We start from the raw sequence: 16,034 nt of genomic DNA on the forward strand, positions 1-16,034 counted from the left end.
TTTTCTTTTAAGAGCTGCCTTCCTAACAATATATTAAACACATATCATCTTCATTTCTTAATAACATCAGGGAAAGTATATTACATCATTTTATTCGTGCATTTTTTTTTCATTGTTTTAAATAAATCGTCCTGAAACCTTTTTTTCAGATTGTGTGATAAACTTCATGAAATGTTTCAACTGCATTTCCCTGTTGAATGTGAATGTACAATTTGTCCCTGACACAGGCATGATGTAATTACATGATATTCAATGATGTGGTCCAACAGGTGTGTTTGGTAAACTGGAGCTCTATGGGCTGCCTCACAACGTTTACCACACAAAGCTCTCTGCCACGGCTGCTGCTGGATCCAACACCCTGAACCTGGCACAATCTGTCGACTGGCAGGTCCGTGCTTTCACCTTAAACAGTGTCTATGTGTTGTATGCTATGATGGTTTTCCTTATATAAAACTGGTACTAATACAACTACTGCCTAAGCTTTTAGTCAGTCATTTTGTTTACATTTCTGTGTGTGTGTGTGTGTGTGTGTGTGTGTGCGTGTGCGTGTGCAGGTTGGAAACGAGGTCGCCATCTCCACCACCAGTTACAGCGCGTGGGAGACAGAGAAACGTCAGATCACCGCCGTGTCAGCGGACGGCCACATCCTGACCCTGAACCAGCCTTTGACCCACACTCACATCGGTCAGTACTGGAGTCGTTTGTAGTAACATGCAGACACGCCGTACAGTTGTTCTGGGCCCTGGACTAAGGGGTGACGCCAGGACGTGGGTTGTTCTAATATTTTAAGGGCCGTGACCATTCATTCTCTCTCTGTCTGCAGGTGAAACCCACTCTGTCTCCGGTGGGTCTCTCTCCTACACGCTGGCGGGTGACGTGGGTCTCTTGACCAGAAACATCCAGATCATCGGTGAGGAGTATCCAGAGATGATGCAGGAGTCTTACGGAGCCAGGCTGCTGGTGGGAGTCTACTCCTGGGCAGGGATCGACTATAAAGGTATGGAGAGTAAATCATGTGTATATAAAGTATGTTTATTATTGCTGAATACTGTCTTCAACTGTATATGTTGGTTTATGAGCTCTAACCACTACACCACGGGCGCCCCTCATCAAAAAAGTTTGAACCAAATCCATAGAAAAACAATTTGTTTCTGCCGATACTTATTATTTTCATAATTCATTCATTTTTGCATACAAGGCACATGTAGTGTGACATGTATTAGCCATACATGATCAGCTGGTTCTAGTTATACTGATTATATTTTCTCTTAAATTAAGATCAAGTTATTCATGATTTGATAGTTTTATTGTGATATATTAAGTGCCCAGATGTATATGTGTATATTTACATTGTTTGCACATTATATTCATATAAAAACACATTTAAACACATCATGGTTTGATATGTTCTCTATATAGGCACAGCTCAGATCAGGAACGTAGAGTTCCACCACTCCGGGCAGGAAGGCTGGATCGACGAATCCGACCCGCGTTACTCTGTGTCCTTCCTCAACCTGGGACAGGTACGGAAAAACACACACACTCACACTCCCATGCAATCGCACAAACACACACACACACACACACATTATATTATATTATATTATATTATATTATATTATATTATATTATATTATATTATATTATATTATATTATATTATATTATATTATATTATATTATATTATATTATATTATATTATATTATATTATATTATATTATATTAAACTATGACTAAAAAACTATGAAGATAAATTCAAATTGACGCCCCCCTGAATTTGAGAAATTAATTAATCTAGTAATGTGATGGTGGACATGTCCAGCACACTTGTATTAATATAATTGAGGATTTGATTTGATTTGGTGCTATTTGATGAAATAGGGGGAGATGGGAAATATATAAAGAGGGGAAATTATGGCTCTTAATTCAAAATAAAGGATGGAATATAAAATGAATCTTGTTATCTTCTGTGTGTTTTCAGGTTTCAGGTGAGGACACGTACGTCCAGGGCTGTGCATTCCACGACGGCTTCTCTCCGGCCATCGGAGTCTTTGGGACGGAGGGGCTGAAGGTGGACGACAACGTGGTGCACCACACTGTGGGAGAAGGTACACACCAGCGCCTACACACTCAATAGGATTTACTAATGCTATACAGTGTACACATTTGGCATAACTTTCTCTATGGTGCTACAAGGAATTTTTAAATATTTCTGAAACATTCTAATTTTTCCTCTGATGATCATGAATGACATGTAACAGCAAACAAGACTATCATTTTAAAGAATGCTATTTTTATATAGTTTTTTTTAATGCCTTTGTCATGGGTACACTCACCCAGGAACACAAAACACTACTGCTATTGCCCAGGAATCAACACAAACTGAAAGTTTTGATGTGTCCTTGTTTTCAGGCATCAGAATCTGGGGCAACAACGTGACGGTGAGGAGGAACCTGGTGATGATGTCACTGTGGCCCGGATCCTATCAGGACCGAGAGGAGCCGTACAACTATGCCTGGAACGCCGCCATAGAGGTGTGTGCTCTAAAATATTATAAGATCAACCACTTCTACTGCAAATATCTATTCATATCTTAATGTATTTATATAATTTAATAACTATACTGTTTGAAATTAGTTTTTGTTTTGTTTTTGTTTTTTTGCATTTTTCTTTTGTAAATTCTTATGCAAATTGTTCAATATAACAATAATTGAAATTTGGTTTTTTTAGGTCAATGAGGGAACAAACGTAGTGCTGCAGCATAACATCGTGGCCGGTTATGAGCGAGTCGCTTATCGCATCGATGGTGAACCGTGTCCAGGTAACGGGAAATGATTTGAACCAAATAGATTTTTAGCTACATTTACTATTTGTGACTCAGAACTAATGTTGTCACATAAAAGCAACCCCATTCATTAGAAATTGACATACAGTACATTTTCCAGAATGCTAAGACAGAGGAGAAGCAAGGAATTTGACTGCTGTTGTCATGTTAAGATAATAAAATGAATATAAAAAAATGTAATAAATATAAAAATTTAAAGATAGATTATATTATAAAAAATTAAACATGTAAAGTATGATCAGAGAAATGTTTGGACTTTTTCATACATAGTGTACATAAAAGTTCCTCATAGCTCCTTTAAATAAGTTTGTTTTTTCCTCCATGACTTTTGCAGGTTCTCCCAACGCCAATGAGATGTGGCTTCAGAACGAGGCTCACGGGGGAATCTACGGAGTGTTCATGAACAAAGACGGTTTGCCCGGCTGCAGCCTCATACAGAACTTCTTCATCTGGAAGTGCTTCGACTTCGGCATTTACTTCCAGGTAACCGATCCACCTCTGTTTTCTTAAACTTATCTTGATTAAGACTTTGGCTTAGCACAGGTAGCATTTTATGAGCAGATATTCACTGTCAAAGTAATTCCTCCAGAATCGCTGATGTAAAAAGTTATTAAAGTCTGGTCTTAACAGGCAAATATTTGAACTGAATTTAGGATTTATTTAAATAATTTAGATTTGGGTTCATAATAACCGAATGTAACTCCTCTTCTGCAGGTCAGCATGAGTGTGATGATGTCCAACCTGACCCTGGTGGAGAACGGGATGGGTGTCATGCCCATCATCTACTCTCCTGCCTCCGTCACACACAGATACGCTGATAAGACCGTACAGATTGAGGTGAGAGGGGCTGTTTTCACTCACTATTGTCTTTTCACTTTTAACTATCATCATTTAGTTTCAAAGTATTTAACAATATTTCAAGATTGACCTCTTATATACAAGAATTTTTGTTTTGTTTTTAATTTATAGTATGCTAGTGTCTTAAGGCTGTTTAAAATGTGTGTATTTAATGTGGTCTGTATGCAATGTGTCTGTTATGCACCAACCTATCATGGTATCCTGCACAATAAAATGACAATAAAGGCTTTCAATTCTATTCTATTCTATTCTATTTCACGTTCCACATTCTCATCTTTCCATTTTTTACCCAGAATTCCATTGTAGTTGGCAAAAGCCCGAGCTTCAACTGCGCAGACACTTTGCCCGCCAGCGACTTTAATCTTAAAGGAAGCAAAGACCATCGAGCTGCGAGACCGCCCAACGGTACAGTAAACACTACCTGCTGCTATGAAATTAAAAAATATATTTTAATTATTTTCTTTTAATGTAGAGACACTTAAGCACTAGGCTGGAAAAAAGTGGCTTTGAATCAAGGCCTTGTACTTTTCTTCAGGTGGTGGCAGATCTGGAATCTGTTGGCCCAATTTCTTCTCCAGTCACAACAGTGGTCCAGAGATGGGATATTCTCTGCCCACCAGCTACAACGCCATCAAGGGACTGATGACAGTCAAGGGTAAGTTCAGGCTCACTCGCAAAGTGATTTTATAAAATGTTACGATGTCGAATTGTAACTATCTTTTTTCACTGATTTGAAAAAGCAAATGTATTCCTCTCCTCCTTATTTTCCTTGCTTATTTTTTCCAGACACGACGTTCATCGGTTTCAATCAGGTTTGCTCTGGCGAGTCGGACTTCATGTTTATGACCAACCCGGAGAACGAGGACCTGCAGCACCCCGTGCACGTCTCAGGCATCAAAGTGTTCGACAGCGCCGAGGATAACAAAGTCTTCATTCACAGGCCCGACGTTAAGTAAGTTATTGTACAGAGAGATATACCAGACAAAATCATCAAATAAAGTGCATGAATTATACATTTTGTATGATAATGAGATAATTTATAATAATAAAAAAAAAAACTTGAATAAAAATAAATTTGAGATTTGAGACGCCTATTGAAAATTATACATATAGATACAACTACCTACAATGAAATGACAAGAGCAGGGATTTTTTTTTCATAGCTACAGTGCTTAACTTTTTCATATAAATGAATGTCGGTCACATTCAAGCCATCGCCGAACGAGTTGACACAAAGTTAGCCTATCAGCTCCACAAAACTCTCTGCATTTCTCAGTATGGCAGTCTCTACAAACTGGTGTCGCCCCACACCAGACACTGGCGCAAGAGCTCAGAAAAATCCCAAGAAGCGCCCACCAAATGTTTCAGTTGTTGATTCTACTGCTAAGAAAATATCTGGACGTAGAGCAGAAGTTATGTATGTATATACGTTTAAGATGGCTAACTTTGTTTCTGTGCATTAGGTTAGCAAACCCGTCGGACTGCGTAGACATGGACTGCGATGGCAAGAAGAAGGCCTTGCTGAAGGACCTTGACGGTTCCTTCCTGGGTGCGGTGGGCGCGGTGGTGCCCCAGTCTGAGTTTGAGTGGGACGGAGACGCCAGGAGGGGCCTGGGCGACTACCGCATCCCCAAAGTGATGCTCACTTTCCCCAACGGCAGCAGAATCAACATCGACCAGATCGCTCAACACAGAGGTAACTACACCAACAGAGCAGAAAGAAAAAAGATAGAGACACTTAATATGAACTTGTACGGTAAATGTTAAAGCAGTGTGTTCATACTGTCAGCCTATTTATATTAAAGGTGGAGTCAGCGATTCTGTAGAATTTTTGTTGTCAAAAAATCAGATCACAATCACAGTCATTGGATATCTCCTCACGGTCCGCGGCTACCTATCCATACTAAAATGCTCGCTGGAAAACAAAATCCAGTGTTAATACACAGCCTAGGCTCTGTAAACTGGTATGTCACTGTAGCTAGCGACATGCCCTTTTAGGCTGTGTATTAACACACAAAATTCACTGATTTTGACAAAAAGTGATTTTGACAAAAAGCCTTGTCCAGAATATCTGACTCCACCTTTAACAAGATAAATAAACCTTATTTAACCTTATATTTTAACACATCATTGAAACACCATTCTGCTTCTTCTGTCTCTAGGTGTGATCAGGAAGAACTGCACGTACATGAGTTCGTGGCAGAGCTACGCATGTTTCGCTCTGAACTACCGTCTGCTGGTGATAGAGAGTCTGGACGCCGACACAGAGACCAGACGTCTGTCCCCCGTCGCGCTGCTAGGAGACGGATACTTGGATCTGATCAACGGTACAGGACCAGTGCTGCAGTCGTGATGTTCCAATTCTTTATTTTTTTTAATTTAGAGGAAAAAGAAATGTAAATGCACCTAAAAAAAACTTAAATTATTGATAGGATGGGGACTCTGATGGATTGTGGTTACTGTTTCCACTGAAGATGATTACATATCTAAATCTACATTATCTCTAAAAGAAAAAATGGAACTTTAAACAGTACTAATGTGTCTTTACCTTGTCCCCCAGGCCCCCAGGATCACGGCTGGTGTGCGGGCTACACCTGTCAGAAGAGAGTGTCTCTGTTCCACGGCATGGTGGCCACCGCTCACTCCTACGACGTCTTCTTCAGCAGCGTCAGCCCGCAGAAAGTCCGACTCATGATGCTCAATGCAGAGCCAACAGAGGTCAGTATATGTGAAGCCTACATTAAAATAGACGTTAGCTTTATTTAAAGGCGCTACAAGGAATTTTCATATGTGTTCATTCATGGACAAAAGTGGTAGTGTTTTTACTATGCCAGCTGTAGTTCCTGGGTGAGTGTATACCCATGACAAAGGCATTAAGAAAAACTATATAAAAATTGGATTCTTTGTGATGATGGTCTCGTTTGCTGTTACATGTCATTTATGATCGTCAGAGGAAAAACTAGACTGTTTCAGAAATATTTAAAAAAGAAATTTGCGATGCGTCGTGGATCTAAAAATCATCCAGTTGGACAAGTTTACAATTCAAAAACAACACCAGAAATATAGTTTTTTTTTTTAGAGAAACATGGCAAAATAATATTTGCTTTTAGTGATAAAGAGTGAACTTAAATGTATAAAAAAATATGTAAAAAATATAATATTTATTTTCGGATTTATTATTTATTTTCCTGTTTCTTGTAGCCAAATTGTATTATTTTTTCACCTATATATAGATATAGGTTTTTAGTTACATCTTCGTGCTGTTCTGCATAACGTTGAAAACAAAGCAATAACATGCCCTAGAATACACTTCAGTTCAGCTTCACTTGAGTTACTTTTCATGACTCACACACCTTTTGTGTTTGCAGAGCGTGGTGGTGTCTATATTCTTCTCCAAACCTCAGCGGTATGATGTTTATGTCGACAATGAACTGGTGGCTCCGACTAACGCCAAGTGGGAAGATGACAACAGCGACTACACACTGAACAAGCCCACCTATGCAGGTAACGTGACCGTAACATATAAAAAACATATTCTTTTATGTCGATTAATATTGTCAATTTCTTTTTAAGTACATAGGCTTCACTGGCAAATAAAGCCTATTTTAATTGAATTACAGAATACTTTTGACAAAAAAATTGACAAATACCCATAAAGGGTAACGATATTACAATTTATCTGAATCGTATTGGAAATTTCCCTACATATTAAAGATGCATTTATAGGGGGAAATGTTTTGATAAGTGAATCGGTAAGAATGTTTTTATTTTGTACATTTTCTAGGTAACAGATACAATAAAGCTTTTTCTATTTTTATTCCATCCTTCCAGGTCAATACGTCCCCGAGCTGAACGCCACTCAAGGCACCAACTACTTTGACCATGAGTTCAAGATGCTCAGAGTGACGGTGAGAGGGTCCGGGCCAGTGGAGATCCGCACCGCGCCGGTTCTCTTCATCTCCTTCGAGCTTCCCGCCATGACAGAGGAAGAGTTCTTTGGACCCGATCTGATTACCAACCTCGCCGCGTTCCTCAAGGTTTAATATTCTATGTTTTTTTCATATATTTGAATAATATTATGAGCAATCTTTAAGCATATGAAAAGATGGAGCACTCCGTCGCGTAGTGGTTATAGTGAGTACCATATTTGCTCAGGTTTCGTCGCGGGTTCGAGTCAGACCCGTGGACCTTTACTGCATGTCATCCCCCCTTTCCCTCCACATTTTAACTAGATAATGAGACAATATTATTAAGATGAATAGGTAATTGTAATGAATTTCAATTATATTGATAACAAATGTATATATTTGATAAGGATTATTATATCAGTGATTATGAAGCTGATAACTCATTATGGATGAATGACTTTGGGGGAAAGGGTGAGATTAAATCAATTCTTCTTAAATCTTCTTCATTTCAGCCCTTTTCGAACGGGTAAAGCAAGTGTTAGACAGTTTCTTTTCATTTGTGGTTTACTTTGTTTGTATATATTACTTTATTATATATGTCAACTTGTTTCATCATTTTATTTTATTGTCTTTCTTTTCCTTTGTTTCTTTTTCTTTACTTAAATACTAAAATTTTATATATACTACCGTAAAATATTTTCAATTCAATATGTTAACAGTTATTTTTCCCTCAAGGTTCCCGCGAATATGATCCGCATCACAAGCATCATCCGGGAAGATGGCCGACGCAGGAGGAGAGACACTGGAGGACTGAAGGTGGAAATCGAGATCAAGAAACCTCCAGTACAAACGACCAGCAACAGCACCAACGGTTAGTCTAATGTCAGGGCTATCAGACTGCCAACACGTTTTGTATTATTACTGTTTTATTTATCTACTGTAACTCTCTGCATTTCATCAGCCATCTCTTTGCTTCTTCTCGCTTGCACACACAACCGGAGTTACCGGACTCTTTCGCTACTCAACTTGACTGACACCGCTACACTACGCTACTGCTACCGCTCGCTCTCCTTTGCTCAAACGCACGCGCACTAACGTCACTAATACAACACACCTGCCATTCTCGCTCTCACTTAACGCTACTCTCGCATATCAGGCCGATGACATATGGAAAAAGCAGTGAAAGCATCTGGATTGCACGACTTTTTATGATACATGAATTAAAGATGAGTTTCGACAGAATCAGCGTACCTGATTGTACATAAAAAATATATATCTGCGCATATATACGCTCGTGGGAGGTTTTATTTTTTTTAAACACACAAGAATTGTAAAAACTATAGTGAATGAAGAAGCTATAATGTTAATACAGAGATCATTTCTCTGTATATTTTAGCGGAGAGACATGCACGTCTGGCGGAAAATGAAACGGACTGGAATGGTGAGCTGAATAGTGTCGCTGCCGACGGGCGCTGTGTGGATTCTCTGGTCTGTTAACACGGGATAGATTATTCCTCTGTAAATTTAAGAGGAGAAGCGCGATCGTCTGGCGAAAAAAATAAAAGGCGAGACTCGTGAAGTGTTGCGTTGCTGCCTGCGCGCGCTATGTGACTGCTCCACAGTCTATATCAAAGCTACTCTAAACTGTTAACATGGGCGTCAAAAAAAATAACAAGCGCAACATAACGGATCCCTTCGCATGGTTCACATTAACACTCACACAGCCGGTCTGACTCGATAGCAGCACCCTGCAGCAGCGACACACACACACTATGTATAATGTAATTCATTTTTCTGTTAGCAATAATTCAGCTATGAGACATTTTGACCTTAAAGTAGCTATGAGGAACTTTTAAATATTTCGGAAACAGTCAAATTTTCCCCCAGATGATCATAAATTACATGTAACAGCAAACGAGACCATCAGAGCAAAGAACACTATTTGTATATGGTATTTCCTAATGCCTTTGTCATGGGTACGCTCAACCAGGACCTACAGCTGGCATAGTAAAAACACTACCGCTTTTGTCCGAAGGGGGTGCAAGAATGAACACAAACTGAAAGTTCCTCTGAGCCACTTTAAAATCAAAAGCACGTTCTAATGTCTATTTATTACCAAATCATTTATCAGTTGGGCCTAATATAGTTCAAATGGGAAAAAGATGTGAATAATTGTGTTTTGTGTTGCAGGTCGATTGAAGGTTTGCTCAAAACATTTTCTGCTTGTGCCCTTAAAAATGTCAAGCTTTCAATACATAAAAAAAAAATGATTCTATCGCCATAAAAAAAATGCAATATTGGACTATACATTCCGATCTAGTCCACTAATAGCCAACCTCTCTCTCTCACTCTCTCTCTCTCTCTCTCTCTCTCTGTCCCCTTTGTCTTTTCAGATGAGGATGACTTCAACTTCTTGAAAAACGTAGCTGATGAAATTGGTCAGGCTGCCGTGTCCGGGAACCTCAGTCAGAGCATCGGCCTCAACGTGTCATCAGTGGGCGTCGTCGCCCCTCCTCCACCATCCTCTGACCCCGACTGGAACGCCGTAAGTTTAAGGCTTTTGCACAACAACATTTAGCTTATTTAAAGGTGCATTATGTAGTTTCAGGGGTGGGAGATTTGTTTACATTTCAAAGGCCTGCAGTTAGTTTACTAAACATATTTACTCTACATGTAATTGGAAGTATTGAATTATTCTATCATCATGAATCAAAAAATTATTTCTAGGCACCTGGAACCAAACGTAAGACTAGAATATGTTTGCAAACTGAACTATGTGCCCTGTTGCCGTAATCAACAACAAAAGTGAAACAGTAACTTTTCGGAAGCTTTCTAACTTCAAACAGTGTTCAAGGGATCCAATTTTCCTGTGAGGAAAGTTTTGTTTATTCAGTTATGAGAATATATCTTATAAAATGTTCACTTCTCTAACACGCCATAGTCCACCTTTTAAATCAATCTATATTCACATTTGTCAATTCAACACAAACTTCCTGCTTTTCCGACCCCAGGAGGCGACTGCGGAGGTGACGAGGGAGGAGCCTGAGGTGAGCTACGTGTCCAGTGTGTCCGACCTCATGCTGATGGTGGAGCCGCTGGTCGGACAGTTTGTTGGTCCTCTGCAGCAGCAGCCCAGTCTCATGGCCGTGGACGAGCAGGTGAAGATTTGATCTCTGTCTGTCTGTCTGTCTGTCTGTCTGTCTGTCTGTCTGTCTGTCTGTCTGTCTCATAGCCGTAGATGAGCAGGTGAAGATTGGGCTTTTTTTTTCCTCCTATTTTTTTTTCTTCAAATTTGTTACATTATTTGTTACAAAGTTTACCAGCAGCTGCTCTGTCTGTATTCTGACCTGTGGTGTCGTTTCCAGGGTAACTGTGTCTCTGTTGGTGTGACGACGCTCACGGTAACCGCCAGCCTGAAGAACGCCAGCGGTGCCATCGTGGGCGGACTGGAAGGAAACACCACCATGTTGTTTAAGAACTGCTGGGCCAACTTCACCGACCTGGCCATTACCAACAGCGGTACGTGCTACAGGCTTATTTAAACAAAAAATAAATACAATTTATTTTTTTTACTTTTTAAGCGTAGCTATATATTCACTAATTTAGACAAAAAGTGATTTGGACAACTTTCATTCTCCAGAATCACTGACTCAATTTGAACCGCACTAACATTTCTTCCTCTCCGTTTCCAGGCGAGAACCTGACCATGGTTTTCACTCTGAAGGATTGGGGCGCTCGCTCTCGCTCCTTCTCTGTCAAAGACGCCCCGACAACACAGTCCCCGGCAACCAGCGGCAACGTCACCGGGGCTACGGTAGAACCGGACGTAACCACCGACGACAACAGCGTCTTCTGCTCCGGTTGCTCTGTGTCGGCCGGCAGTATGTGTCTGATAAGTGTCATATACACTGTGGCCTGTTGCTCCGATGGCATTTCCACATGCTAGAAAAGGTTCTGTGAAGTTTATACCGGGTTTTATGAAGGATACACCGCAACACGAACAAGTCTGCTATTAAGAAAACTTATGTTAACGTGGGATATATCACACAAAGGTCTTTTTTTCTCCTACTTTTAAAAAAACACATTCATTAAAGGTGCTACGAGGAACTTTTTAATATTTCTGAAACAAGTCTAATTTTTCCTCTGATAATAATAAATTACACTTTTTCAGTAAAAAGACCATCAGTGCAAAGAATGCTATTTTTATATAGTTTTTCTTAATGCCTTTGTCATGGGTACACTCACCCAGGAACAACAGCTGGCGTGGTAAAAATACTTCCGCTTTTGTCAAAGGGGGGCACTACAATGAACACAAACTGAAAGTTCCTCTGAGCATCTTTAGGATCTGAACTAAAATATTGGGATTTTTGGGTTACATAGGCTATATGAAACAATGTTAAAAATGTATAAATACAGGAAAAGCTCAAAATGAAAGCAGCCCTCCCCTCTCTCCACAACCTCCCTCCCCTCTCTCCACATCCTCCGGTGAAGTCTGTAATTTTCTGTCTCTTTTGGAGTTCTTTGGTTGTATCATGTGTGAATGTATGTGTCACGTGATCACTCAGAAGGTGTAAGATGCATATTTTTCTATGTTTAAGGTGCAAAAGGGTTTAACTTGAATCTGTTGAGAGATGAAGGAAGACAGGAAGTTTGTATTTTCTTGATGATTGTTTGAAACTTTATTCTCTTTTTCAATAAATTCTATTTTTCATTGATAAACACATCTGTATTGTGACAGTTCATTCTTCTGGATTGCTTGGACACGCTTTATGAATGAGTGAAACTGGGATCCAACTTGATTTTCACCATCAACTTCTCACCACAGCAAAGTTCTTTACAGTTCCAAACAGATCCCAACGAGAGACATTGAAATGGTTTGGATCAACTATGTTAAACTAAGATAAGATAAACTTTATTGGAAATGTGTCTTGGGCAAAAGTGCTGGCCACAGCTGCTGCATACATACAAACAGTAGTGTAATGACTGGGGGGGGGGGGGGGGTTGGGACAGAGGTGCGGAACCAGGGGCTTCTGAAAGTTATCCCCGGAGGGATAAACACTAAATTGCTAATGCAAATTAGGAGAAGGGGAGAAAACAAAAAACACAGAACTGTAAGGGCCACACAGGCTACCTTTAATATAACACACTAAACAACAAACTAAACCGCCACTGCCAAGCAGCTGAAAGAACAGACACATAACTCAACAGTTATCTTGGAACTCTAAACACAGAGAGCACTCAGAGAGAACCTCTCACTATCCCAGAGGGCGAGACAATGAGCAGCACAGAGCACTGGGGTCTCAGGGCATATATAACCTCCTCACACCTGGGCTCAATCAGCCAATCAATGCCACACACACCTGATTGCAGTGAGTGAATCAGTTACCACTCTCACGTAGCCGAAAGATTCCGTGTCCTCACAAATAGATTCACAGTAGACAGTAAAAATGTCTCTTAAAAAAATACTTCAAAAGGGAAATTTTTGTCTTTTTATCCACAGACTTTTCACTTTAGTCTAGTCTGTTTCTACTGTTTGGAAACCGTCAATTCAGAATGGACGAAAGCGTTCAAGAAAATTGAGTATAACTAATCAAGCCAATTATTTGCTAATGCTGAACGCAGCAGACTCTGTCCATGGTGCTGAAGGACCATGATTGGCTGAATGTGCTCGTTTCCTCTTTAGCGATATGTTCGCGCGTCACTAGAGGGCGGGAGACTCCGTGGCAAAGAGTTATGCTGCACTGAGGCTCAGTTACTGTGACGTTAATAAAAAGTATTTCTTGACCAGGTGAACACTTTTAAAAGGACAAAAAATATATATAATTTAAGTACTAATTGTTAACATTTTGTTTTTGTGTTCGAAGCTTATAGTCGACAGTACTATTCGCACCAGGAGTGGACTAGCGTCTTTTCAGCGCACATCTGCCTCGCCTGGGACGGGACGGGAGGGAGGAGACGGCCCCGACAGAGGAACAATTAGTTTTACAGCCTTAATTTGCGCCCTCCATTTAGCCTTAAGATAACGGCACAATGTGGGCGTGTTTTCCTTCTCGCCCCCTTTCTTAAACTTTTGCGCCGCCTGTCCTGCGGAGCTGTGTGGAGCAGCAGCCACTTGATGCTGCTTGGAGCGGATCGCCCACCGACCCGTCCCGGCCACAGCTGCTATAGGCGCGCTAGACCGTAGGATGGATTTCTCCCAATTCACTTTCCTCTGCGGAACTCTCCTGTTTGTTTGGGAATTCCCCTGTTTTCACACTCTCGCTATCCTCCCTCGCGCTGTCCCAAAGAGCAGCAAAGTGACGAGGATCTTTGACGCGCAAGAATCTTCCAAATACTTCAAGGACTTTTACGCACCGCCGCCGCCGCCGCCACCGCCACCGTCGTCCATAGACAGTCATTTTAATATTAAAGCATTAACATCTAAAGACTCGGTCGAGCCCCACGACTACATGCTGTCCATTTACAAGACTTTCTCCACGGCCGAGAGACTGGGACTCAATGCCAGTTTCTTTCGCTCTTCAAAAGCTGCGAACACTATTGCAAGCTTTGTAGATATTGGACAAGGTACGTGGAGTTTCTGTGTGTGTGTGTGTGTGTGTGTGTGTGTGTGTGTGTGTGTGTGTGTGTGTGTGTGTGTGTGTGTGTGTGTGTGTGTGTATGTGTGTGTGTGTGTGTGTGTTTGTGTATTTATGTATGTTTGTGTATGTGTGTGTTTGTATATGTATGTATGTATGTATGTACGTAAATGTGTGTGTGTGTGTGTGTGTGTGTGTGTGTGTGTGTGTGTGTGTGTGTGTGTATTGTTTGTGTATATGTGTGAGTGTGTGCATCCAGGTAGGATTTTATTAAACACCTATACCATGACTCATACTTTTAATCCAGTGCAGACAATAGTTGGAATTTTTCCCCTTGTTCCCAGATTCCACCTCTCTGTGTTTTTTTTTTTTGCACATCATCATCATCTCTTAAGAATGCGTCTAGTGTTCTGACCCTCACTATACTGTATTGTGTATTTTAATGCGTTCCACAGATGACCTCCCACTCTCGCCTCTGCGCAGACAGCAGTATCTGTTCGACGTCTCGACCCTGTCCAGGAAGGCGGAGGTGCTGGGGGCAGAGCTCAGGATTTACACCAAAGTGTCTGGGAATGTCAGGATTTCATTGGAGACTGCGGAGCCCGTGGACGTCCAACTGCTCTCCTGCCACGACCGTCAGCTGCTCCACTCCACCACTCTGGACCTGCAGGAGTCTCACCGGCCCAAGTGGGAGGTGCTGGACGTCTGGGAGATATTCAAAGAGCAACAGCAGAAGCATTTATCCAACCAGGGGGGCAAGAAGCAGAAGACCTTCTGTGTGGAGCTCCGGGCCATGCTCGACAACCCCGAGAGAGAGCTGGACCTGCAGCTCTTGGGCCTGCACAGGCACGGCCGGCCTCAGCAGAAGAAAGCTATTCTAGTGGTGTTTACCAGGTCCAAGAAAAGGCAGACCCTGTTTAGTGAGAGGAGAGAAGGTAAAATGCTCCTAGGTCTAGACAGGACTGCTATGAAGGAGAAAGGCCAAAATGGCGGCAAAGCAAGTCGGAGACGGAGGACCGCCGCCGCGTCCAAAAACCGCCACGGAAAACGACACGGCAAGAAGTCAAAGTCGAGATGCAGCAAGAAGCCGCTGCACGTCAATTTTCGAGACCTGGGTTGGGACGATTGGATCATCGCCCCGTTGGATTACGAGGCGTACCACTGCGAGGGCGTGTGCGATTTCCCGCTGCGATCGCACCTGGAGCCGACCAACCACGCCATCATACAGACCCTGATGAATTCAATGAACCCAAACAACATGCCCCCGAGCTGCTGCGCCCCATCCAAACTCAGCCCCATCAGCATCCTGTACATCGACTCAGGGAACAACGTGGTCTACAAACAGTACGAGGACATGGTGGTGGAGTCCTGCGGATGTAGGTAGTAGGGCCGGACAGAAAGGCAACCATTCATTGTTTTGATTGTAAACCATCCGATTCCGATATCTGGGTATTATGGATATCAGACGATAACGATACAGTCCGATTTCATGATTATTATTATTATAAAAAAAAACTGGTTGGTGGTGATATTACACAGCACAGCAATTCTAATTTAAAAGAGCAACAAAATAAACACAAATATGCAAAGAGGTTTAATTGTATTGGAACCCATTTATTGTAACGGTTTCAAAACAGGAGATATTTCAATTAAAGCATGGAAAACAACCAAATTAGTTAAAATAATTACATAAAAAAAAAATTATAATATTTTGATCGGTTTGTGAATCTGTGGCATCAGTGCGATATCCGATAGGTGGACTGCAGCCATATGGGACCCGTTACTGATAATGGATCGTATTGGTCCATCCCTAAGATCTGACAGATGTCCTGATTCAGCCTTACATA

General features: G+C 41.2%; 2 protein-coding genes across 2 annotated transcripts in view; both read left to right on the plus strand.

Annotated features, from left to right (window-relative positions):
* pkhd1l1.1 (PKHD1 like 1, tandem duplicate 1) overlaps nucleotides 1–12,174 on the plus strand; it is a gene marked incomplete at its 5' end in the record, with an annotated part of 51,001 nt that extends 38,827 nt beyond the window's left edge. The window contains 22 exons of the mRNA XM_080045811.1: nucleotides 270–388; nucleotides 555–684; nucleotides 824–997; nucleotides 1,420–1,523; nucleotides 1,983–2,109; nucleotides 2,414–2,535; nucleotides 2,732–2,822; nucleotides 3,181–3,329; nucleotides 3,561–3,683; nucleotides 3,998–4,109; nucleotides 4,240–4,359; nucleotides 4,491–4,656; nucleotides 5,168–5,400; nucleotides 5,867–6,031; nucleotides 6,265–6,422; nucleotides 7,073–7,208; nucleotides 7,536–7,741; nucleotides 8,348–8,483; nucleotides 10,006–10,157; nucleotides 10,624–10,770; nucleotides 10,978–11,131; nucleotides 11,305–12,174. Coding sequence (XP_079901937.1) covers nucleotides 270–388; nucleotides 555–684; nucleotides 824–997; nucleotides 1,420–1,523; nucleotides 1,983–2,109; nucleotides 2,414–2,535; nucleotides 2,732–2,822; nucleotides 3,181–3,329; nucleotides 3,561–3,683; nucleotides 3,998–4,109; nucleotides 4,240–4,359; nucleotides 4,491–4,656; nucleotides 5,168–5,400; nucleotides 5,867–6,031; nucleotides 6,265–6,422; nucleotides 7,073–7,208; nucleotides 7,536–7,741; nucleotides 8,348–8,483; nucleotides 10,006–10,157; nucleotides 10,624–10,770; nucleotides 10,978–11,131; nucleotides 11,305–11,558 — 3,278 coding nt within the window. The 3' untranslated portion in view covers nucleotides 11,559–12,174. The remainder of the gene's footprint in view (nucleotides 1–269; nucleotides 389–554; nucleotides 685–823; nucleotides 998–1,419; nucleotides 1,524–1,982; nucleotides 2,110–2,413; nucleotides 2,536–2,731; nucleotides 2,823–3,180; nucleotides 3,330–3,560; nucleotides 3,684–3,997; nucleotides 4,110–4,239; nucleotides 4,360–4,490; nucleotides 4,657–5,167; nucleotides 5,401–5,866; nucleotides 6,032–6,264; nucleotides 6,423–7,072; nucleotides 7,209–7,535; nucleotides 7,742–8,347; nucleotides 8,484–10,005; nucleotides 10,158–10,623; nucleotides 10,771–10,977; nucleotides 11,132–11,304) is intronic.
* Nucleotides 12,175–13,797: 1,623 nt separating this feature from the next.
* Nucleotides 13,798–15,571, plus strand: gdf6b (growth differentiation factor 6b; the record flags this gene model as incomplete). Its single annotated transcript, XM_080044985.1, has 2 exons — nucleotides 13,798–14,176; nucleotides 14,643–15,571. The coding sequence occupies 2 exons, from the start codon at nucleotides 13,798–13,800 to the stop codon at nucleotides 15,569–15,571; spliced, it is 1,308 nt and encodes a 435-aa protein (XP_079901111.1).
* Between the last annotated feature and the right edge of the window lie 463 nt (nucleotides 15,572–16,034).

The sequence above is a fragment of the Ammodytes marinus genome (genome assembly GCF_949987685.1).
Source record: "Ammodytes marinus genome assembly, chromosome: 17".
NCBI classification, from domain to species: domain Eukaryota; kingdom Metazoa; phylum Chordata; class Actinopteri; order Uranoscopiformes; family Ammodytidae; genus Ammodytes; species Ammodytes marinus.